Genomic DNA, 24,499 nt, shown 5'->3' on the forward strand with positions numbered 1-24,499 from the left:
TTGTTGTTGTGTAGAAGAGATTTTAGAAAATTAGTGTTTGATGGTCAAGTTCTTTATTTCTTAAGTTATTAACAGTCACTGGTGTTAGATGTGTGTTGTTTTGTGTAACAACCTTAATTCAAGATGGATCAGTACAGTATATAAACATGATAGAACTTTAGAGCTGTTGTTGAATTAATTTAACAATCCCGAAATTACTTGGCCCTCAGGGGCTCGGATATTATTTTAAATTGGCCGAACCACCCCTATTACATAAGTATGTTAAGTAAGCACTCCTATGGAGGTAATACGTGGATTCCCAGGTCGAGGTGAGTCCATGGCGTTACTCGTAGTTTGTAATGTGTTCAACTTTGGTGTAACACGAATCTTGGTAACATATTCTGGCTGTGCAGCTTGATGAACGTTTCCCCATGAACGCTGCTTCCTAATTACTCTGTGTATATGTTCTGTCCTCCGAACAACTGTTGGTTCCTCGTTGTCACTGCTCACTGAAGTTCGAGTCTCTGAAGTGATTGTATGCACTTCTTCATGATGAACCGTCGTTTCTATTAAATCTTCATCGTCTGCTGACACTGTTAAAATATGTTATAAAAATTGTTCTTTTTTTTTCTCTCAATGTTAAAAAATCGTTAACTTGAAAAATAATATAAAAATACCTTCAAAGAGCCAGTTATTATTAACAGAGTTCATCTATAATAGTTTTAGGCTAGACTAACTGTCTATAGATAGCATTGCATGTAGATAGAAGTATCACGCATGCGCGATTTCTGCCGTACAAAGTTTATGTATTAATGAGAATACAATTTTAATGTTTTTATTTTTAAGAAGAAGAGTTGCACTTACTACAGAATTTTGGATTTCTGGAGAAACACATGAAGTATACAAGAAAGACAGTAACAACACATAACAATGACAGGCCGCCAAGTATACCCCAAAATCTGAAGAAAAAAAATAGTTCTCGATATTTCAGGCAGATCAAACATATGAAATAATACGTGCAGTAACATATCTCTTGAAAACTAAACTAAAAAAATGTACTGTCGTATTAAGTGAAAGGAATTCATCATTTGTAGAAAATTTGAATACGAGGGGTGTTCAAATATGAATGCAATAAGGTCAATATCTCGCTTTTAACCACGTTTTGCGCGAACTATGTACATGTATCGCTTAGATGGTTGAGTAAGCTCTCAATTGTGCAAATCAGATCAGTCTAGCTTTGACAATAGCTCGGTTAACGCTATCTACTCGTGTATACTAAAGCTAAAATGGTTTGTAAAAGGTCTCCTTTCACCTAATAAATACGGTCCTATATCAAGAACCGCTGTATTCTTGGCATACAGGAGAAAGACATATTCAATGAAATATGTCATGTTTATAAGAACAATGATTTTTCTTTTTCATCTGTCACACGGTGGTGTAAGAAAATTACAAAAGAGCAACAATTTTTGAAACAATACAACAATCGATCTTTCGCAAATATGGGCAACCACGGAAGTCAAAGACCTTGCATAGTAAAACGCACCAAGAGCGTCAAAAAGGTCATGATGTATGTAATTTTTTTTACCATTCAATGTCCTGCTATTCAAATTGCCGTACCAAAGTTTTGCAAAGGCAAGGTCCAATATTTGAAAACCCGTCGACCAGAAACTTGTCACCATGGTGTAAGGTTGATGCATGATAATGCTTCGTCACAAAAAGAGGCTATTGTTCGTGCATATCTGAAACACGAAAAGGTTGTTGAGCTTCTCACCCTCCTTATTCGCCAGATCTTTCCCCCTGTGACTTTTCCTATTTTCGAGGTTCAAAAAACACTTTGCTGGAAGAAAATATCAAACGCGGTTCGGCTATTTTCCAGTGTCTGAACAGTATACCTCGAAAAGATTATGAAAATGCAACTAAAAATTGGATTAAAAGACTAAAACTAAAACTGGTTTAAACATATTTATTTAAGCTCGATTGCGAAACAAGTTCTTGCAGCTTATTTTAATCACTTTCGAGTCCGCTTCCTGGAACAAACCAGTACTGGTGTCATATGGAGAAAATGGTCGTGACCCGAGTAGGGCTCGAACCCATGATCTCTAGGTTGAGAGGCAGACACCTCAACCACTAGGCCACCGCTCCCCACTAAAACTAAAAACTCACATAATGGTGAGTATTTTCAAAGATTGAGATAATTATTTTGGCACTGTTTGTTAAGCACTTCTGAAAATTGACAAAGTTGCTTTCATATTTGAACACCCTCGTATCATGTATAAAATATATAGAATACATATAAGAACGTTTGATTGTTTTGTGTAAAATAATTACATTAAGAACAAAATTCGCCCGACAGAGTGAAGCAAATACAACTTGGTTGCGTCCGTACATTCTTCTGTCCGTCCGTTCCCTGTGTCTTGTGAGTATGTCTACCACTAAATGTTAAACTGCAAGACTAAGCAAGAACATTAACTCTATTTCCTTCATTATTTTCTTTCTATACAGACTATGTCTGATCTGTATCTTCCATTTACGGAATAACTCAACACTTCATGACGGTGTGTGGTATGCAAGCAACATAACCATATATCCTATCTTAAACATCTTTATTATCTTTACTATTTATGATAAGTTCTTTATGTCTTAAACTTCTTTATTATCTTTACCATTTACAATACGTTCTTTATGTCTTAAACTTCTTTACTATCTATACCATTTACAATACGTTCTTTATGTCTTAAACTTCTTTACTATCTATACCATTTACAATACGTTCTTTATATCTTAAACTTCTTTATTATCTATACCATTTACAATACGTTCTTTATATCTTAAACTTCTTTATTATCTATACCATTTACAATACGTTCTTTATGTCTTAAACTTCTTTATTATCTATACCATTTACAATACGTTCTTTATATCTTAAACTTCTTTATTATCTATAACATTTACAATACGTTCTTTATATCTTAAACTTCTTTATTATCTATACCATTTACAATACGTTCTTTATGTCTTAACTTCTTTATTATCTTTACCATTTACAGTACGTTCTTTATATCTTAAACTTCTTTATTATCTTTACCATTTACAATACGTTCTTTATATCTTAAATTTCTTTATTATCTTTATCATTTACAATACGTTCTTTATATCTTAAATTTCTTTGTTATCTTTACCATTTACAATACGTTCTTTATATCTTAAACTTCTTTACTATCTATACCATTTACAATACGTTCTTTATATCTTAAACTTCTTTACTATCTACATCATTTACAATACGTTCTTTATATCTGAAACTTCTTTATCATCTATACCATTTACCTTACGTTCTTTAGATCTTAAACTTCTTTATTATCTTTACCATTTACAATACGTTCTTTTAATAATCATTTTAAATATTAAGTAGATTTATGATTTTTTTGTTTTCTTGGATTAAATTTACGGTAGTAGAAATGCGTATCTGTCGGGGAAAGGAATTTGGTAAGTAGATATATATATTGGATTTAGTTGATATTTTACCTGAAAAAAAAAAGATACATGACCGGCGATGTACCCTATTTGGACAGCTTGCCTAGCGAAAATTAAGTACAAAATAAAAGGATATATCGTCAATTTGAAGAAGTTTCTCATAGTACCCAAATTAAATTTATGGTTTATCTTTGAAAATTAAGCAGTCATTGCTTAAATCATGTGGTGGGATCATCAGCAAGCTTGAATATCGGAGAAATAATAATTAATGTCGCGGCGTCTTCATTTAATTAATTAAAGCAATTCAGTTCCATATGATGTTTTCATAAATAATATATAATGTACGCAATAAAATTAATAAGTTCTTCATCAAGATATATTTCAGTTGTACCAGCGTGTACACCTGTACCGGAAGTGGGTATTACACGTCACAATCTCGGTCTCGTCTGTCTCGCGAGAATGACAGAACGCCAAAATGGCGGCGCCCATGAACTTATTTCTCAAGTAAAAAATAGTGTCTTAAAACACAAATTTCTCTCTTATAGGGTTGATGTCAATAGGAAAACTGTCATGGTTCCTCTTTTTAAATGATGCATATTTATATTAGACAGACATCAAGCCATCCATTCCTATTCCTTTAACTTCTTTATTATGTATACCATTTACAAAACGTTCTCTATATCTTAACTTCTTTATTATTTTTACCATTTACAAAACGTTCTTTATGTCTTAACTTCCTTATTATCTATACCATTTACAATACGTTCTTTATATCTTAAACTTCTTTATTATCTTTACCATTTACAATATGATCTTTATATCTTAACTCCTTTATTATCTATACCATTTACAATACGTTCTTTATATCTTAAACTTCTTTTTTTATCTTTACCATTTACAATATGATCTTTATATCTTAACTTCATTATTATCTATACCATTTACACTACGTTCTTTATGTCTTAACTTCTTTATTATCTATACCATTTACATTACGTTCTTTATATCTTATTTGTTCCTTGTATTGTCTATTTTAATGATAAAAGAACACAACATTGACTGTAGGATTTAAAAAAAAAAGTAATATAAATTACAAAAGAATCATACGCTATAGAGGTTGTATCCACCATGTCACCATGGACACCCTTTTTGTATTTGATCAGTGTGATGTTTGTCTTACTGTCATCAATGTCATAAATAACACACCATGCAGCAATCAAAGTTATCCTTTAAACTCATTAGAAATCCAATTTAATAACTGTATCGAACTCAACTAAGAACGTAAAACCCTCAAATATACAAATAATTCATTCAATGATTAAATACTCGTATAAACTATTTTGAATACTTTTTGAACTCATGAAAAGAGCAGTTTGCAATAAATTAATCCTCACATAGTCATGATCAAACAATACATTGATTTTCTAGTTTTCTGAAACAACATGCTCTCTAAATATTTTTTTTTAAAAAGAGAACGCGAATTGATAACTAGCTTGTTCTCAAACTACGCCACGTATAACCAACACCCTAATCAATTTGTCATTAAATACTTAAATTCTAGCACTCGAACATGTCTTATTTAACTTGCCATTGTCATTCCAATAATTCCAGATGCTTTATAATTGATTTATAATACACTGAAGCAGAGCATCATAAAATATACTTTTAAAACTTTCAAATCTGGTAAATATACGGAGAACCCTTTTGTTTTTAAGTATTAAAGATTTTTAAGAAATGTTTTAGGATTAAAACTTCGGTCTTAGAAATTAGCACAAACTGCTGAAACGCGTCAGAAACTGTGAGCATGCAGTATTGCTGTCATTTCCAAAATGACATAGATAGAACGCTCTTACAGATATGTTGAAGACATTAATAAAGGAACTAAATATGTTGGTATGGCCGGGTATATATGTATTGATATATAGAAAAACATGTATATAAACATTGGCTTTCATTATTTTATACATTAAACACATGTTGTATTCTTTAATTAAGCTTTAATCAACTGAAAGAGTTTAACCGCGCATCGTTTCCTTCTCGGCTTACTATATATCAATATCTAAAACACATTTAATCCATACAGCAAAGAGCAAGTTGTTTTGATGTGCGGACTTTATCACGGAAGTTCTATGAAAAGATATCCGGTTTATACAGCACTTGAAGACTTAATAAACCACAGCGGGATTCAATCAAAGAAAACGATCATCAATTATCAAAATGAACTACATTTAAATTGTGTTTGATTTTAACTATGCGTCCCTATAATCATTCAATAATTTAAAAAAAAGACATCGGTGGTTCAACACAGAGCTTGCGAAGCACAAAGAACACAAATTTCATTTTATACAATAAATCATCAAATATTAATATGGGTAAATGTCAATAATTTACCCTATAAGGATGAATGTAGGTTGATTTGCGAACACTACATATAATTATGTTTGCAGTCATAGAGTAGAACAGTACAATAATGGTCAACAAAAGCGACAATGACATAAGATTTTATAAGCATTAAGCATTGTACAATGTTTATAGCAACATAATTATTATGAAAAATTTCCGATACACATCCCATATATACAAATGGTTAGCATTAGTGCAAAGGCAATGATAAGTCCTCTATCTTCCTTAACATTAGTAAATGAAATGAATTTTCAGTAAGCAGGACAAAAAAGTAATGAATACAGTAACAAGTTGTATAAGACTAATGGACAGTTTTTTCTCTTTTAGTTGGCTAAGTATGCATTTTGCCAAATTCAATGACGTGCATATTAAGTAAGCATTGAAGTATTTTTGGTACAAAAACAAAGTTGAATATAATAATAAACTGTCTAAGACCATTGAACAACTTGTCCCTTGAAGCAAGCCAAGTGTATAATTTGCCAAACTCAATGAAATAATTATTCAGTAAACATGTATTATGTTGGTACCAAAAATATATTAGAGGTTAATACTTGGTTGCTGCTCACCATCATGTGATAATGCCATCATAATGGCCCGATGATGTGCGTTATGGCCTAAGGGCCGCAGGACATTATAGACTCTGGGTTCATTGTCGCATAATACCTATGTCCAAAATAGCAACGGACTGGCAGTATAAACAAATATCTGTCATTCAGTTTAACTCTCTGATTAACTTAGAAAACACGACGACACAAAATAAATATGAGAAAATGTTTTTATTGTTATTTATATAGATAAATACTTTTTATATTTTTGTAAGAATATTGTTTAGTTCCAGTTTTTATGGACTTTTGTGTTTTTAAGAAAGGCTCTAAATGCCCCCGATCTATTTTTCAACTGTCAGTCTGAAATCATTTTCGGAATATCTGAGTGTTATGTTTTGTCATGGGTAGAGTGATTGTATTTTTTCTCGAGTGTATAAATCTTCAATGTAAGCTTTGTTGATTGCGATTAATTATGTCTTCTAAACTTCAAATTTTATGTGCAAGTGACTAAAGTTCATTCAACGGCAACAGCCATCTTGAAAGTCACGCCATTTTGCACGTGCGCTCATTCACTCGCCAATTAAGTAGCAAGGCGGCTAAAATTGCATAATGACCCAGATCTTGCCATAATGGCCTTGAAATACCCTAGATTTTGTTATTATATATAGTAACACAGGCATTAACCTCTAAATAACGAGTCGGACATTACAAGTTAGCTGTTAGCTCAATAGGTAGAGCGTTGGACTGTGAATGGGGCGACCTGGGTTTCATTCCCGGTAGGTCACCTTCGTTGTGATTGGTCATAAAATCTTTTCTACGGTAATTCACTCTGGCATATCCAGAAGTTTCAGTTCCTTACAAAAGTGGAGGCAACTAATACTGGTAAACTGCTTCACAGCCTGCCCTGGAACGATGCAGTGGCTGAACTGTGCTCTGTTAAATTCAATGTGGCTCACTGCCGTAATACGGAGTGAAAACTACCAATACTAATACCACCAGGACATTACAACCTACCTTCATGTTCAAATGCATCAGAATACACACACACACAAATGACTTTAGGAATGGCGGCATGTCCGAGCTGTGAACGCGTAAGACTAGTAATCACGGACTAGTAATTTAAGGAATCTTGCCTCGTGGGTTCAACCTCCGTCAAGGGGCAAGCCGTTGTTTCATAATTCTGATACCTTTTAAAGGACACAAGCTGTAGTTACAAAATAAAGGAGTTACATTTAACATTTTTTTTATCATTTACTGTCAGGTTTTATCTAAATGATATTTGGTTTATTCCTGGAGGAATAAGTTCTAAAGAAACGGTAGTTTTCTGTATAATCAATGACATGTTAGTTGCCCGTACAACGCGGACCATTGGCTCTGCTCCCTGTCTTCTAGCACCACGTGCCCTCTTTCCAGGCCGTGTTGCTATAGCCTGACTGATTTGACGCCCCTCAATACCAGGCAAGCGTCTCCACAACTTTATTCTAATATGGGTATAATCAGTGGGTAGCAATAAAATGTCATCGGTAAAAACAATTTCTTCATTTTCTTGACAACCTGATTTATAGGGAATAGGCACCCATATGTCACGTGATTCCAGTAATAACATCCGGTTATCATATGTCAAACAAGTGACGTCAACGCGACGCTGTTTATGTATTTCAATAGCTTCAATGTATCTAATTAAAGGACCTTTCAAAGAATGTAAATGTATATCTTCATTTGTCATTATAGTCATCAAATAAGCCTGATCACACCCACCAGGAACGCATGTAGGGTTTGGGTAACAATTAAATATTTGTTCCGTTAAAACTCCTCCGTTTCGCGGACTGGCACTAAACTTTCCTTCAAATAAGGTGTCACCTTCCTGTTTCTGTGATATGTATTGATGCAACAACAAATTATGCTCGTCCGAGAGTACTCCACTAGGTTGCACCTCCTCTATGAAATCTTCAATACTCATCAGCGGAAAGCGAACTTTATAAACTGTATCCCCAACGAATGATTGAATATTTTCCGGTGTTGTTTGTTTCTCATGTAAAACACATTGATGTTCTGCCCATTTCTTGACTGCCTTAAATATCTCAATTTCTTTCCCAGTTAGTATGTCACTGTCTAATATTGCGGATAATGTATCCCTGGTGATATTAAGAAATTTTCCAGTCTTAAACACTTTCCATGCATGACGCCTTATATATTCTAAACACGTTAATGACACGATATTGTCGAGGTCATAACCTTTTACTTTCTCGTATATATCACACACGTTTTCGGCGTCCACCTGATTTACCAAATACTTGGCGCATTGTTCATGTAGGCCATCTAACATATACTTGTTTGCCGCATACAGAATATTGAATGCATTGTCAGGACTCAGATAAAGTTCGTCAGTGTAAAGAAATCTATAGGGATAAATAAATACGTTTCATTAAAGATAAAATTCCTGTATATATGGTAGATGTTAACGTGATATGGTAACTCAGATGTCAATGTGATGGTAATTTAAGGTAGATCTAGTTTACAGTAATTCTTATAAATACTAACAATTGTTATTAATAGCTCATGGCATACAATACAACATAGCCGTCATGGATATCATAAGGATATATAGCAATCTCCTACGCAGTGAACTCCCCTTATCAGTACATCTCCTAGGCAGTGATCTCCCTTTATCAGTACGGAGATCAACCTGCAAAGGGAGGCAATATCTGTGAGAAGTTTGCATATAGACTGATTCTATACATATATGTGCACCTAACAATAGATAGTATATGTATTGATGGCATAATTTATATGCATTAACCATTACCTCAGTAGAAGTTCCATTACATCTCTGCTGACATCATCAACAGTGATGTCAGTGATGACCTCAGATGTCTGGTAAGCTCTACTAAACATCTTTTCAAACACTTCACTGCGCATCTGCAGAATAAATCTGTGTGCCGGAAGTCTGGCGTCAGAATCATCTTTAAAGGTAAACCAGACATCTGCTAAATTTTCAGACAAACAAAGATAACTTAAACATCCGGCAGCACTCATTTTGCCTCTCCATTTTCCTTGTCCAGATGACGTCATCTTTCTCTGAAAAATACGATATGAGAAATATCTTAATGCACATTATATGCCTTAGAAATGAATAAATATTTACCTTTTTTAGAAAGGTCAAACATAGGGTTAATAAAGTTTAAACAAAGGTTTAAGAGCATGTTAGATGCTTGTTACCTGAGCAAAATAGCGCTGAATGTAAAGTAAGAACAAAATATAAACTATTTCTATATAGTTTCTTACTTTTTCGCATCTTTATTTTTTCCAAAATATTTATATTCCCCAGTCGTCCTACTTTTGATATACAAAACTCGCCACATTATAGAAACACACTAAACAGGAAAAGAATTTTAGACTCATCCTTTTCCTGAATATACTCGTACATGTATTTGTATTGTATATGTATATATGTAACTGTATATATTTGGGAAATAAATATGTTTTAAAACTAAAATATAAACAAAGTACATTATAGTACTAGTATTTGTCTTCTATACAAAATACTAAATCACTTTAAATGTACATGTACTAATTGTCAACAAAAGAAACAGTTTGTTCAGGCCAATGAGCAACTTTTAAGAAACTGTAAAAAATACACCAAAACTAAAGAGCTTTTGAAAACATTTGTTGGGCATAATAAGTCTTTTATAATAAATATTGATAATGTGGGCAAAAAAATCAAAAATATGATTTGTCGCAGATACACGTGACCGTCATTTTTTGCGTCATTTCCAAGACAAATATCACTCACTTCGAAAGAGAAAATAGTCGTCTGCACCAATTTCGTTGGGATATGCGACAGTCTACGGGGAAAATGATAGCTTTCTACGGAATATTGGATCCCCTTCAATAGATATTGACAGTTTTATCACTAAGATATGCATTTTAATAAAAAAAATATTTTGTCCCATTATAGAGGGCTTCATTGAACGCACTTCTCGCGTTTATTGGTTTTAAAAGTTCTTTCAAATTTGCAGTCTGTAAATATTTATATAACAATTAGGCCTAAGATTCGCCGAGTTGATCATCAATATTCCATTGGTGTATTTATAGAAAACACTCAGTCACCCATGTGATAACTGATAACCATTATCAGGCCTGCTATATAAAACAAGAGGGCCATGGTGGACTCAGTTTGCTAACCAAGAACACATTTCTTCACAAAATGCAATTTTACATTGCAAAGGTCAACTTGATGCCTACATTTAAATGAACTGTTAAATTCGGTTATGTTTTAATAAGACTTAAATGATATTGATAATTCTTCATTTGGGCATCAAATTTGTACGGAAGAGCATTAATGCCAGGTGTATGTTTTTTATTAACTCGAAATTTTGAGTTACTAACTCGAAATTTCGACTTAATCATCTCGAAATTTCGACTTACTAACTCGAAATTACAACATACTAACCCGAAATTTTGAGTTACTTATCTCGAAATTTCGACTAAGTAACTCGAAATTTCGACTTAGTAACTCGAAATTTCGACTTAGTTACAATACTAGAATGGCCAAAGTTATGAGTTGCCAAGAGTTAAGATAATACAAGATATAGTAAGGAGTACGGTTGAACGATGGAGATGGAGAAGCGGGTACCTGGACAAACTATTAAAGTTAAACTTAAACTTATTAGTGTGGTAACTTTTTACAATGGTATGTACACGCCCGACCTAAAAAACACAAGGCTTCCTTTAATTTGTACTTTCAGGCGTTTTTCAGACGTTGTATTGTGAACATATCTTTTCACTAATCATATTTACCGCCTCCGTGGTCGAGGGGTTAGAGTCGATGACTTCTAACCCAGTTACCTCTCTGGCGTGGGTTCGACTTGGGTTCGACTTGGACTTTTTTATCTTCACAAGATGGTTGTATGTGTGCTTTAGACACAAGAAACACCCGGTTAACACGGAAATGTGGAAAGTGTGATTCTACACCACTACACAAAAATCAAGAAAATGGGAAGGATATGTTCGGTATGTGTGGACAAATGACCGTATTGAATTGTTATGTTAAATACATAGTTGCTCTGTCAATGTGCAACAGCTACACATGAAAGAAAGTACCTTGAATTCAATCCTTGCTTTCACAGGCAACCAATGTAAGTCGTGCAATGTAAGTCGAAATTTCGAGTTAATAAGTCGAAATTTCGGGTTAGTAAGTCGAAATTTCGAGTAAGTGAGCCAATATTTCGAGTAAATCGAAATTTTGAGATAAGGAAGTCGAAATTTCGAGTTAGTAACTCGAAAGTTCGAGTTAGTAAACTCGAAAGTTCGAGTTAGTAACTCGAAATTTCGAGTTAATTTAAAACATACACCTGGCACTAATGCTCTTCCGTAGATTTGTCATATAATTAAGACAGTAAGTTTTTGAGGTAGATCTACAGCTAAATTACTTGCATTCGGCTCATTGTCAATTGTAAATTATAAAAAAAAACTCCCCGTGATCATGGAGAACAAGCGTTTTATATTTGAAAAGGTATTATATATGCCTTTATCTAAAATTATCTATATATACATGTAATATGCATGTGCATTTCGCTTACATGTAGGTGCTGCCCATCGAGATAATTTTGGACGGGCGATGTCATTTTACTGTTTGACAGTTTAAAAAAGTTGTAAAATGGAACCGTTCACGCCGGATTAATAAGGCTAGTGTACCCTTTATTATACAGGCATTTCAATGGTAGATTAATTAACCTGAACGTTATATTTCATGACCTAGTCGAAATGGCCATTAACCCCGATTAATTAAAATATTTAAATAAATGTCACAGTATATAAACGATTTGAACCCCAACCGGATCTTGTGAGAAGATGTCAGTGTCAGCCATTTTCTGACGCTTAACTTGTTTAATATATTGGTATTTATATTGATGCTTATGGACGTTAGGTTAGTAAATCTTTATTTATATCGTAGAAGAGAAACTTTATTAAGCGTTTAAGTTATGCAAAATATAAATGTTAGTATTAAAGCTATAAAATAATCGAAACTCACGAACTGCTTTCGGGTGATCAACACTGAACACTAGCAAAAATCCGTCTTATTTCAAGGTTTATTTAGTTAAACATTGAATTGTGATATCGAACTACTAAAATAATCAATAACAAATGATAATTTAGTCATCTGCAAAAAATATTGCTGTATTTTGAACATTAAATTAAGAGTTTAACCAAGGAGGTCAATTCCGTAAACTGAACGTTACTTGCTGGTGATTGTGAACCCTACTTGTGAGTTTACAAATTTTATCTGTACCCTGACTTGTGAGTATTTTAAAGATTTAATGGAGAGAACGTTAATTATTTAATTTTTTTATTTGTTTATTGACAGGCAAAATGGAAGAATTCAGTTGTCTTCATTGCCCCCTTTCTCTTCAAAAAAAAAATTAGGAAATATTATTGTTCATAATTAGGACATCAGAACAAAAGCTTGCTTATAATAACAATTTCTCAGTTTGACAACAATAACAGAAACATTAAAATCATACTCAAAAGACTTTATAATTATTACAAAAGAACTGAAGAAAGTAAAACGGACTTAAAAAGCAAATGATATTACAAAAACAGTAAAAATTTCAAGACAAGAAGGACTTGAAAAATAATCTCCAATCAAGAAATGTCAAAAAACCAAAACGCATGTTAAACACATCGACAAATACGATACGTTTTTGTAGTACAGATGACGAAGAGTTTAAGTTTAAACGTGTCAACTTATTCCACAGATCCCACATTTATGTTGTGTTTTCAGGGGAGTGTTTGTTACACGAAAGCTACTGTCAAGACCCTCAACTACAAATGATTCATCCAAATCCATCGGAAATACATGTATATAGCAATTTATAGAAAGGAACTGGATTAACATATATCTTTTGACTTAAGATAACTTATGATAGCCAATGATAAACTTTTTAAGTTGTGTGAAAATAAAACTAACAAGTTATCTTAGACACTGGCAAGACTGTAAACTATTTAAAAATAAGTGGAAATAAACTTGAAAGAGTAAAAACTACCTTTTAGACGTTCAGCAACAATATTTAGGAAACTCTTTAAAATGATGTATTAAGAGTGATCCTAGTCGTGCATGTCAGAAAAAGAAAGTCAATATAATAAGAAACCGTGCTTCAAAAAGCATATTGAAATCAACGGTAGATGTAAAGCTTTGTTGAAATACTAGTAAGTAATCTGCCAAAAATAATCCTGTGATGATCTTTCGAGGAGGATGGATTGATATGAGACGTTATACAACGGTCACGTCAAAACCAACAACAATGCCGTTGAACTTAATAGTAGAAACGTTTATAGTACTTATGTTATATCTTAGCTTTATATCTTTTCAAAGAAAAATGAGTGATAAATGAAGATAAGATTTTTTGGTTGATATAATTCCTGTCAAGAAATAATTTTCTTCCTAATTCGTATCACCAGCTACTTCATGCTGGTATCGCCATGGAAAGTGAAAACATGATGAAGGTCCATTCATGTGCAGTATTGGTTACTTATACAGAACTAAAAGATGTGTCATGCTCTTGTGACACAATAACTTCATATTCTGCAAGATATAATTTGGAACATAGGACAAAAACAATAAAAATCATCAAAAGTGACTCGCAAGTTATGGTTCAGTGAAAACACAAGTAGGGTACAGATCATTAAAATTGTTTTAGCAAGACGGGTACAGTTATCAGAATGTTCGCCTCTATTATTTACTATGTTTTTATCAATATTCAAAGATATCTACACAAGTGTCTGTGCGGTAACACGAGGTAAGACAATAAAGTTAAGATTCAGATATGAGTTATAGTGAAATAAAACAATTTTAGTCATAAATTTGCTTGTGTAATCGGCGTGTGTTGACATAAACAAAACAAGAAGCGAAGAGCACAGCGTTTTATGCGCATAAATTTAAAGAAGCTGGTTATAGATGTATCTATAAGCAAAGAAAAAATATTTCTTTATATGATTCAAATGTTTACATACCGTTACAGATTAAATGCAAGCCGTCTTAAAAAGTTTTATGGGTCACCCCGCCTGTTTGTACGGAACTGATGTTGAGATCTTCTCACAAGATCCGGTTCGGGTACAAATCGTTTATATACTGTGAATGTGAACACTTACTTATTTTATACACGGATCAGAAACACTATGTCTAAAAGCATGGGCGCTATGTATTTCGATGGTATCATAAAAAGAAGCTAATCCGTAAATTTAAACTATAGACCTACATGTACTTTCGGTTTGTCAGAATAACGTCGTGCCAGAAATACAGAACACCGGACGCAAACTTGCAAATTTATTTTATTTCTATACTTTATTTTAAATAAATGCACGGAGCTTTGTGAAAAAAAAATATTGATTTTGGTAAAAAAAATAAGACATCGATTTATAATATTTCATTGTAATATAGCTCTATATATTTAAACACATTTATTTCAGGTTAAAAAAATCTGTTGCTTTTTAGCTTACTTCGGTATCAGACCACTAAATATATTTTCGACAACTATAGAATCCGCAGGCGCAAGTCACATAATCAAATATTTTACATAATCGTTCTATATATGTATATTAATATATCTTATTATAGTATATAGCCCATATAAAAGCTTTAAAAGTTTGTTTCAAGCACCTTTGATAGAATCATTGAGAAAAGTTGCACTGTCCTTCGGAGAATAATAACAATGTATATTATAAGTTCAACTATAAGCTTATTTAATAAAGTCAACTATATTTTACTTAATAACTATTTTAACATTTCATACACTTGTTGTGTTTTATAGACAGGAACATGGTGGATTGGAAAACTGATAGTAAGAAGTTTGATAAGATGACAAAAGAAGAGTTAGATAAATATCATCATACACCTGAGACAGAACTCTCACTCCTTGTATGCCGAGCTACAGATAGAAATGATTATGCTCAACTCAAAGAATATCTTCAGGTAGCTTATTGTCTCAGTTGTTGATTTATTACACTCTATAATTATATCTATTACACTATATAATTATAACTTATAACTATATCGGTATAATTGGCCTTATTCAATTACACATTGTTCAATAATGTTTATAATACTTCTTATTCTTTTATTATTTAATCTTCAACATAGCCTGAATACTTGTACCATTCAAATGTTTACACACTCCACCTCATGGCTTAGGATAAAACATAACCGAATGCGTATGTATGAAACATTGTCGAATGCTGCTGTTGTTACGGAATCGATTCAGCATACGCATTCGGTAAAGTTTTATACTTAGTCATAAGGTCAGTTCCCTGTTTTCGGTTGACAATGTTTCGATTGAAATGGCGTCTGATTTGATTTTTTTAATGAATAACTTCATTTATATTCGATATTTAGAGAAGCATCATTTGGATCTGGAGAATCTGACTCGCCCTGTTGGGTGAGTTTGATCAAGTTTTTACTCGCCCGACCGAAACTTTTACTCGCAAATGCAAGCGGATGAGTGGATTTGTAGAGGCCTGACCTGTATATTCTTTTAATATCATTTATTATAACCCCTTAGAAAAATGGGGCATGTTGTTTTGCAGCATTATGTTGGTCAGTCTGTGGGTCCTTTCCTATGTCCAGTATTGTTCCCAATCAGTAACTCGAGCACACATGGGCCCATTACCCTAAAACTTTAGTTTGATTGGTCTTGGGAAGAGGATGAGGCCTTTTGATTTTGAGGTCTAATGTCAGGGTCACATTGTACTCGTATGCCAAATCAGTTTCTGACCAATAACTCAACAATCAATTAGCCCTTTGCCCTCAAACTTTATACATTTAGATGCATTGGTCTTGGCCATTAGATGACCCCTATTACTTTTGAGGTTATTGCTTTTGAGGTTGCAGGATTAAAAGGTCAACTGTTAATAAGTTTTGCATGCAGCATCAAAATTTGGATCTACTGAAGGTTTCCAATTGAAATTTAAAGCATATCATTTGGATCATAATTTGAGAACACCATTCAATTTCAAAGGCCTTAAAGATGTCTTCAGGATAATAATTGGAGTTCACTATCCAAGGCCCACAACTGTGACTTAATTCCTATGTTATGCAGACCTTGTCATACTATCAAGCTCTGAGAATAGTCAAGGTGCTACTGACAACTGTCAGCCCTTGTTTACTTGACAAATGGTTAAGTGATGAGATGATTAGATTGTCAATTCTGATAAAACAAAATTTCACTAAATACCTAGTTTACTGGACACTCTAAAAGGAATTCAAGATACATGTATCATCCTTGTGGAATGATTTAAATATTGAAGGTAAAACTACTGCTCCATTTATTGAAAAATGAGCCGCGCCATGACAAAACCAACGTAATGTGTTTGCGACCAGCATGGCATCTGCGCAGTCTGATCAGGATCCATGCTGTTCGCTTACAAACCCTATTACAAGTAGAGATACTGATAGCGAACAGCATGGATCCTGATCAGTCTGCGCGGATGCGCTTTGTATTGACGCGGCTCAAATGTTTTTTTGTTGTTTTTTACCAGGTATTATCAGAGAGGGAGCCTGATAGGATTCATACTAGAGACACGGCAGGAATGACAGCTCTTCATTGTGCCGTTGCCTGCTCATCTGTAAGAACTTAATTTTTATTCCTTGGCTCATAAAATCTTATGAAATGTGGAAATGGTGCTTTCCCTCCTTGTGTAAGTTTGTCCGCACCCACAAATGAATACTTCAGTACATGGCTGTAGAAATAATTGGTAACAGTAAATATTCTTTGATGTTTTTATATGGCTAAAAACTTTTATATAGCTAAAAGAACACTGGGGTCTGGAAAAGTAATAGCCACATACGTAAGTACTCATTTGAAGAGAAATGTCAGTCAGTCAGTCAAGATTACTTTTTTAGAATTGGTTTGTTCATTTAAAGTTTGCAGGAATGTATGTATTAATTGATAAAATTAGGCTTACCAGATGATATTAAATTAGACTTTTGTTTTGAGTTAAAAATCATATGATATTAGATTAACTAATAAAACTTCCTTTTTCATCAAAACTCTTTCCAGGACTTTGTGTTGTAAAAGGTAGCTGGTTTAGATAACACAAGATTGAAAGGTTTTTATGTAAATTAGGAGAGAATTATGGAGGTATTAAATTTAGTGGTGGTAAGATTGATATATTAATAGAAAGTAATGATATTCTCCATTATGATTTGAAGTATGAAGTATTTGAAATCATGTCATCTATTAGGTCACCTTTGACTGAAGAAGTGGTTGGTAATTGTATTGGTAGAGAATACAGGAAAAATTTAATGATTTACAAATGTATGTTATCTACTAGCAAGTACATGTATCTGATAAATTAATATAATTATCATAAACAAACAGAAATAAGTCTTTACTTAGTTTAGGTTTTCTGTTATAACATGGATAATTGCTGATCTGTTTTATTTATTTACAGCTACCAGCAGTGAAATTGTTGTCGAAGTATGGAGCAGTTGTTGATGCTAAAGATATGTTAGGGTTCACACCACTGTTCCTGGCTACAGGTTTGTTTTATTCTATGAAAACTAGTGACGTTTTCAAGTTGTTACTGGTGTTAACCAATATTATACTGTACTCATCAAAAGTAATAAATATAATCAAAACTAGAACAATTTTCATGACTGAATATTGATGATTATATTGTTTCTTTGCTATAAAGTTGTGCAGGATACAAGAATCAAAATGCCCACTTGTCTGCTCGTATTTATGAGTAGAAAATTCTCAGAGCAGGATAAGTAGAAAAATGAAGCTTACCAGTACTATAAGAATTTAGCAGCTATTTTTCATACAGGATGAATTGCTCTGAAAATATTTTTCAATCCTTGACACAGTAGAAATCTATTAAGTACAATAAAGGTGTGGGCAAGTATGTCCTTGTTAATATGTTGAATAAGTATGTGGAGGTAAAGAAAGTAAAGTATCCCATTAGACTTTAACTGTGCTGTTGTGACTTTTATTAATACACTTATTACTATAAAAAGTAAGATAATTCATCATGATTTCAACAGATTATTAGTGTCACAGTATCCAATATGAGATTGCTCCTGGGGCTGAAAAGTAATACATCATAATCAGCCTGCTGTCAGCGTGTAATAAACACATGATGTCACATGTAACCTCATTCAAACAAACTATATGAAAAAGTGAAAGTGAAATTGCTTGCTTATACACTGTATCAATAAGCCGGTCATGTGACTACAGTGGGTTAACAAACACATAGCTGTTGTTGTAAATACAGAGAATGCAGGAATAAACATCTTGACCGCATTTTACTGATAAGCCAAGGTAACAGATAACTTTACAAAGATATCTGTTAGTTGTAATTATCCTTAAATAATGTTTATTTGGAAAGGCCCTTAAGAAATTTTAGTACATGTACTAGAAATGGTAATACCTTTTCAGGAATGATCATCTGATTTATTCCAAAAATAAAATGTTCTTATTTAAAGTTACCATATAAATTATTGATATTCAAATTTTAGACAAAAAATTTATGATATTAGGTAGTGGATATTAACAGATTTTGACTCATTATTATATTATTATATATATTATATTATAATCTCTTTATCAGATAACCAAGTTGCTTTATACAGCTTCAGATTGTATTTGATTACTCTGATGTGTTTAAAATGTACTACAAGTTCTTTTTATTTCTTAAGGTTTAAATACAATATTAATTCATCTTTTGTATGTTTCAAAGGAAATTCATGCATTTAAACATTATTTGTCAATAAAACACCATACTTCTGTTGACAGCTAGTATGAATTTGTAGCAAGTTTAGAAGTGTATTTGAAACACAAAGAAATGCTGGGCAGTGGGAATTTTTAAATTTTTACCTACTAGAGGTCACATGACTGCCTTAGTTGATACAGTGTATATGATTACAACTGAAGCAAAACTTGCAGAAACACATTTTTTTAAGGGCAAAAGGAACACACATTTGTAGTTTTATTTGGTGCAACTTACTTTTTCCATTAAAGAAAGCAACTATGTGTTGGGGCTCTGCTCTAGTAATAAGATTTTTAACAACAGAAAGTGATATTTAGCTGGTCGAACAAATATATAATGTCTTGTCAGGTGAGTATTCTGTATCGTGTATACTGGCTGATAATCACTTTCCTGCTTTACTTTAATGTGCATTAATCTCTTAATCCAAGAAATAAAATATTTATAATTACAGGTCGGTATCCCAACACTGATATAGCAAGTTTCCTGATTACAGAGGGTCATGCAAATGTTGGTGCCAAGACAAATACAGGTGCTACAGCTTTACATGGTGCTGCTCTACAGGGTAACCATGGTAACTATCTTATCTTTTCTTGCTGTGAAATAGACAACAGTTTGTGTATATTATTTGTAAATTTTCCCCCTGCTTCACCCCTTAACTTTGTTTTTAGATCTGGCTTTTCTTAGCCATGTGATGTCCAGTCATTTATGCAGACAATTATTGACACACTTGCTCAGCAGCAGCATTATGCAATCTTTTTATTGATGGAGGAAGGTCACACATGTATATTTATCAATCATTGGTTTAGTGTAAACAGTTCTTGTGTATTATTAAAAAGTTTGGGAAAATTTATCAGATCAGTATCCTAGGATAATTAACATGCAAATATAATTACATAATATTGGAATTGTTCTTGCTGCAAATAAGTTCCAAATTTTTATTTTCACCCTGAAAAATCTTTTTCGGGACAGTTGGCTAATTTCCATGACAATCCTGGACGTGCGGAACATTATGGCATGTATGTCCAAAAGAATCACCAGCTGCAGACATAAAGTCTGGTGTATACACAGGGAACTCATTAATATGAAAGGACACTTTTACCATTTATTAGCTTTCATTAAAACATATTGCCAATATATTGTTTTTTTGGTATGGACAAGTAAAGTTTAGCTGCAGACAAGTAAAAAATTCTGCCCAACTTGTGCATGGGCAAGTGGCAAAAGTTCATATTTCCCCACCATTTCAGGTACCTATGACCAAGGTCAAGGTCACATGCATAGGTCAATGATCAGATAAAAAATACAAAGAATTTGTGAATGGTGATGACTATGTGATTCTTGTGTAAATGTTATTCATCATAAAATTGTGCATTTGTGACAGACATATTTATGACAGTGACACTTGTGGTTATTATTTATGATCATACTTTATTATTAAGTTAGCTTTTATGAAGGTAAAAGATTGACATCTTGTTTTCACATTAGCAACAATTCTTAATTTCTTACCCCAGTGACCTTAAACAACTGTATCATTGTATTCAAGACTATTTCAGATTTGTTAATTGTATTGGAATCTCAAATACTTTACTGTACATAAATTACATCATGTTCATAACATTCATATGACAACTAAAATTACCTCTCAATAAGGCTAGCATTGATATATTACTCCCTGTGTAAAAAAAATATAATTTATAAAATACTAAAAAATTATACTATTCACCATTCCTAGAAGTTATAGATATGGTAAGTAGATGACTGTGAAAGACTGGCAATGTGTCTTTATCAAGGGTGTTAGCTATGTTTTCAGTTTGTAGTATGGTGCTCTTAAGATTTGCTTAAGATTTAGGAATTGAAATTATGAACTCTCTTATATTTTACTCCTAGCATTTTCCAATTTTTTTGCATCAAATTTACATTATAGACTGTGTGAAACTTTTGCTAAAGCATGGCGGTGAACCCCGAACAGAAGACAATGAAGGTACTACAGCTTTCGAGTTGGCTAAGAATCAGGAGATAAGATCTCTGCTGCATGATGCAGTCATAGATATTGACAGTAAGAAGGAAATCTCAGGTAACCATAGAAATCTGTTACTGTTTTTCAGTTTATTTAGTTTATTTACTATTCTAACATAACATATGATTTAGTCTCACATATGATTTTGATTATGATACAAAGAAGAAACTTACCAATGTTTATTTACCTATAATAACCACTAAAAGTCTACATGTATATTTGCGGCTGTTCTTTTTATACATGAAGTCATAGGTTTTGATAGAATTATAGCCCTTTTTTGACTGAAAATTTCCACCCCATTGTTTAAGTATATTGTATAGTCTTAATTATGTTGTATTTTTCCTAACATAATTTATGTTTAACTTCACCAGACTTATTCAATCTTATTAAATAGACTTGTCCCTGTGCTTTGTTCATGTATAGTTTAAATCTGTTCTAATTACCTATGATGTAGGACTATTTAAGACCTGTACTTACTTAAACCTCTATCAAGTACTTGGTGGTGGTGTTGGTAGTTTCACTCCGGATCACGGCAGTAAGCCATATTGAATTCACCAGAGCACAGTTCAACCGCTGCATTGTTCCTGGGCAGGCTGTCAAGCAGTTTAACAATACTAGTTGCCTTCACTTTCGCAAGGAACTGAAAGTTCTGTACATACCAGTGCAGAGCTAAAGTGCGAATAACAGTAGAAAGGATTTCATGATCAATCACAACAAAAGTGACCTGCGCCATCTGGAATCAAACCCGGGTCGCCAAATTCGCAGTCCAACACTCTACCTATTGAGCTAAGGGGACAACTATATCAAGTACTTAGAATAAGGGCACTGTTTTATGGAATAAGGGCACTGTTTTATGGATAAAAAAATGACCCTTATCTGTTGGTAACTTTTATTTAGTAGACTTATATAGAAACAGCATTTCTAAACCTGAAAGGTGGAGAAATTAAAATATTTAAAATGATAATTCATCAAAGTGAGCAAAATAGGCCCATTTTGGCCCTCGTGTTAACTTGGTTGTTTGTTTCAATTATATCGAGTTGGACATTCTTAATGCAGTGCTTCATTGACATTCATTTACATAAACATAGTCTATCAGTCCAGTAAAATTTCCTGGTAACTCTTATTAACATTATTGCATTCTTTAGCTATAGGAAGCAGTCATTTTAAGTGATTTGTTTATATAATATAATTTTCAATTACTTACTGTGTAAAATATTATTTCTTCTGGCCTGTTGTATTTCTTTATGTATAGACCAAGTATTTCGGCCTGTTGTATTTGTTTATATGTAGACCAAGTATTTCAGCCTGTTGTATTTCTTGATATATAGACCAAGTATTTCGGCCTGTTGTATTTGTTTATATGTAGACCAAGTATTTCAGCCTGTTGTATTTCTTGATATATAGACCAAGTATTTCGGCCTGTTTTATTTTTTTATATGAAGACCAAGTATTTCAGTCTGTTGTATTTCTGGATATATAGACCAAGTATTTCGGCCTGTTGTATTTGTTTATATGTAGACCAAGTATTTCGGCCTGTTGTATTTCTGGATATATAGGCCAAGTATTTTGGCCTGTTGTATTTCTTGATATATAGACCAAGTATTTCGGCCTGTTTTATTTTTTTATATGAAGACCAAGTATTTCAGTCTGTTGTATTTCTGGATATGTAGACCAAGTATTTCGGCCTGTTTTATTTTTTTATATGTAGACCAAGTATTTCGGCCTGTTGTATTTCTGGATATATAGGCCAAGTATTTTGGTCTGTTGTATTTCTTGATATATAGACCAAGTATTTCGGCCTGTTTTATTTTTTTATATGAAGACCAAGTATTTCAGTCTGTTGTATTTCTGGATATATAGACCAAGTATTTCGGCCTGTTGTATTTGTTTATATGTAGACCAAGTATTTCAGCCTGTTGTATTTCTTGATATATAGACCAAGTATTTCGGCCTGTTGTATTTGTTTATATGTAGACCAAGTATTTCAGCCTGTTGTATTTCTTGATATATATATAGACCAAGTATTTCGGCCTGTTTTATTTTTTTATATTAAGACCAAGTATTTTCAGTCTGTTGTATTTCTGGATATATAGACCAAGTATTTCGGCCTGTTGTATTTGTTTATATGTAGACCAAGTATTTCGGCCTGTTGTATTTCTGGATATATAGGCCAAGTATTTGGCCTGTTGTATTTCTTGATATATAGACCAAGTATTTCGGCCTGTTTTATTTTTTTATATGAAGACCAAGTATTTCAGTCTGTTGTATTTCTGGATATGTAGACCAAGTATTTCGGCCTGTTTTATTTTTTTATATGTAGACCAAGTATTTCGGCCTGTTGTATTTCTGGATATATAGGCCAAGTATTTTGGTCTGTTGTATTTCTTGATATATAGACCAAGTATTTCGGCCTGTTTTATTTTTTTATATGAAGACCAAGTATTTCAGTCTGTTGTATTTCTGGATATATAGACCAAGTATTTTGGTCTGTTGTATTTGTTTATATGTAGACCAAGTATTTCAGCCTGTTGTATTTGTTTATATGTAGACCAAGTATTTCAGCCTGTTGTATTTCTGGATATATAGGCCAAGTATTTTGGTCTGTTGTATTTCTTGATATATAGACCAAGTATTTCGGCCTGTTTTATTTTTTTATATGTAGACCAAGTATTTTGGCCTGTTGTATTTCTGGATATATAGGCCAAGTATTTTTGTCTGTTGTATTTCTTGATATATAGACCAAGTATTTCGGCCTGTTTTATTTTTTTATATGTAGACCAAGTATTTCGGCCTGTTGTATTTCTGGATATAAAGTTTCAAAGTTTCAAAGTTTTATTTCATAAAATATCCTGAAGGCCAAAAGCCCATGAGGACAACATTTTAAACAGTGTACAATCATGTTGAAAATTATTACTACATACAATGTACTAACATATTGTTATAATCGTGTATGCTTCTAACTCTCTAAGTAAAAGTATAGTTATAAACATGATCTAATTTTTTTAATACTGATTATGACTCACTCTATCTATTCGCATTACTTACAAAGTGTGCTATTGATTGCACAAATTAATAACACCAGTGACTAGAACTTCATGACATAATAAGAATATCCATATGCTTTGCAAAGACCAAAAAAGGAAAATTATATCTGACATATCACAATGTCATATATCATTTATATTTTTCATTATACCTGATGTTTGCTTGAATGCGAATGAGAAAAATATATCACAAACAAATTCCAAAAAATTTTTTTTTTTCTAGGAGCTAGTGTTACATAAGAAAATGGATATTATTTTTAACACTTAACAATATT

At 32.7% G+C, this 24,499-nt stretch overlaps 2 protein-coding genes across 4 annotated transcripts in view; one reads left to right on the forward strand and one right to left on the reverse strand.

Annotated features, from left to right (window-relative positions):
* Positions 1-14,676, reverse strand: LOC132749571 (BTB/POZ domain-containing protein 2-like). 2 transcript variants are annotated; one of them, XM_060739383.1, is made up of 4 exons: positions 14,553-14,676; positions 9,208-9,479; positions 844-938; positions 1-572 (listed from the first exon to the last, which is right to left on the reverse strand). In XM_060739383.1, exons 2-4 carry the CDS (start codon positions 9,471-9,473, stop codon positions 262-264), a joined length of 672 nt encoding a protein of 223 aa, XP_060595366.1. In that variant the 5' UTR covers positions 9,474-9,479; positions 14,553-14,676; the 3' UTR covers positions 1-261. The 2 variants fall into 2 exon arrangements, with proteins under 2 accessions (XP_060595366.1, XP_060595365.1); XM_060739382.1 differs by lacking the exons at positions 1-572; positions 844-938 and adding an exon at positions 6,590-8,800.
* Positions 14,658-24,499, forward strand: part of LOC132749572 (uncharacterized) — a 24,329-nt gene continuing 14,487 nt past the window's right edge. The window contains exons 1-6 of one of the 2 annotated variants that reach the window (XM_060739385.1): positions 14,658-14,721; positions 15,212-15,372; positions 16,935-17,021; positions 17,850-17,937; positions 19,618-19,737; positions 21,088-21,237. In XM_060739385.1, the coding sequence (XP_060595368.1) occupies positions 15,220-15,372; positions 16,935-17,021; positions 17,850-17,937; positions 19,618-19,737; positions 21,088-21,237 (598 nt within the window). In that variant the 5' untranslated portion in view covers positions 14,658-14,721; positions 15,212-15,219. Of the gene's footprint in view, positions 14,796-15,211; positions 15,373-16,934; positions 17,022-17,849; positions 17,938-19,617; positions 19,738-21,087; positions 21,238-24,499 lie in introns of both variants that reach the window. The other variant, XM_060739386.1, reaches the window with a different exon arrangement.

This window comes from Ruditapes philippinarum, unplaced genomic scaffold (assembly GCF_026571515.1).
Source record: "Ruditapes philippinarum isolate M1 unplaced genomic scaffold, ASM2657151v2 ctg2301_1_1_1_1, whole genome shotgun sequence".
Taxonomy (NCBI): domain Eukaryota; kingdom Metazoa; phylum Mollusca; class Bivalvia; order Venerida; family Veneridae; genus Ruditapes; species Ruditapes philippinarum.

What these genes read in the sequence shown, in the direction of transcription:
- LOC132749571 (XM_060739382.1), bottom strand. Translation starts at nt 9,473, where the DNA reads ATGACGTCATCTGGACAAGGAAAATGGAGAGGCAAAATGAGTGCTGCC. An exon ending in GTAATGGAACTTCTACTGAG is followed by an intron (nt 8,801 to 9,207) that starts GTAATGGTTAAT and finishes TTATCCCTATAG; the next exon opens with ATTTCTTTACACTGACGAAC.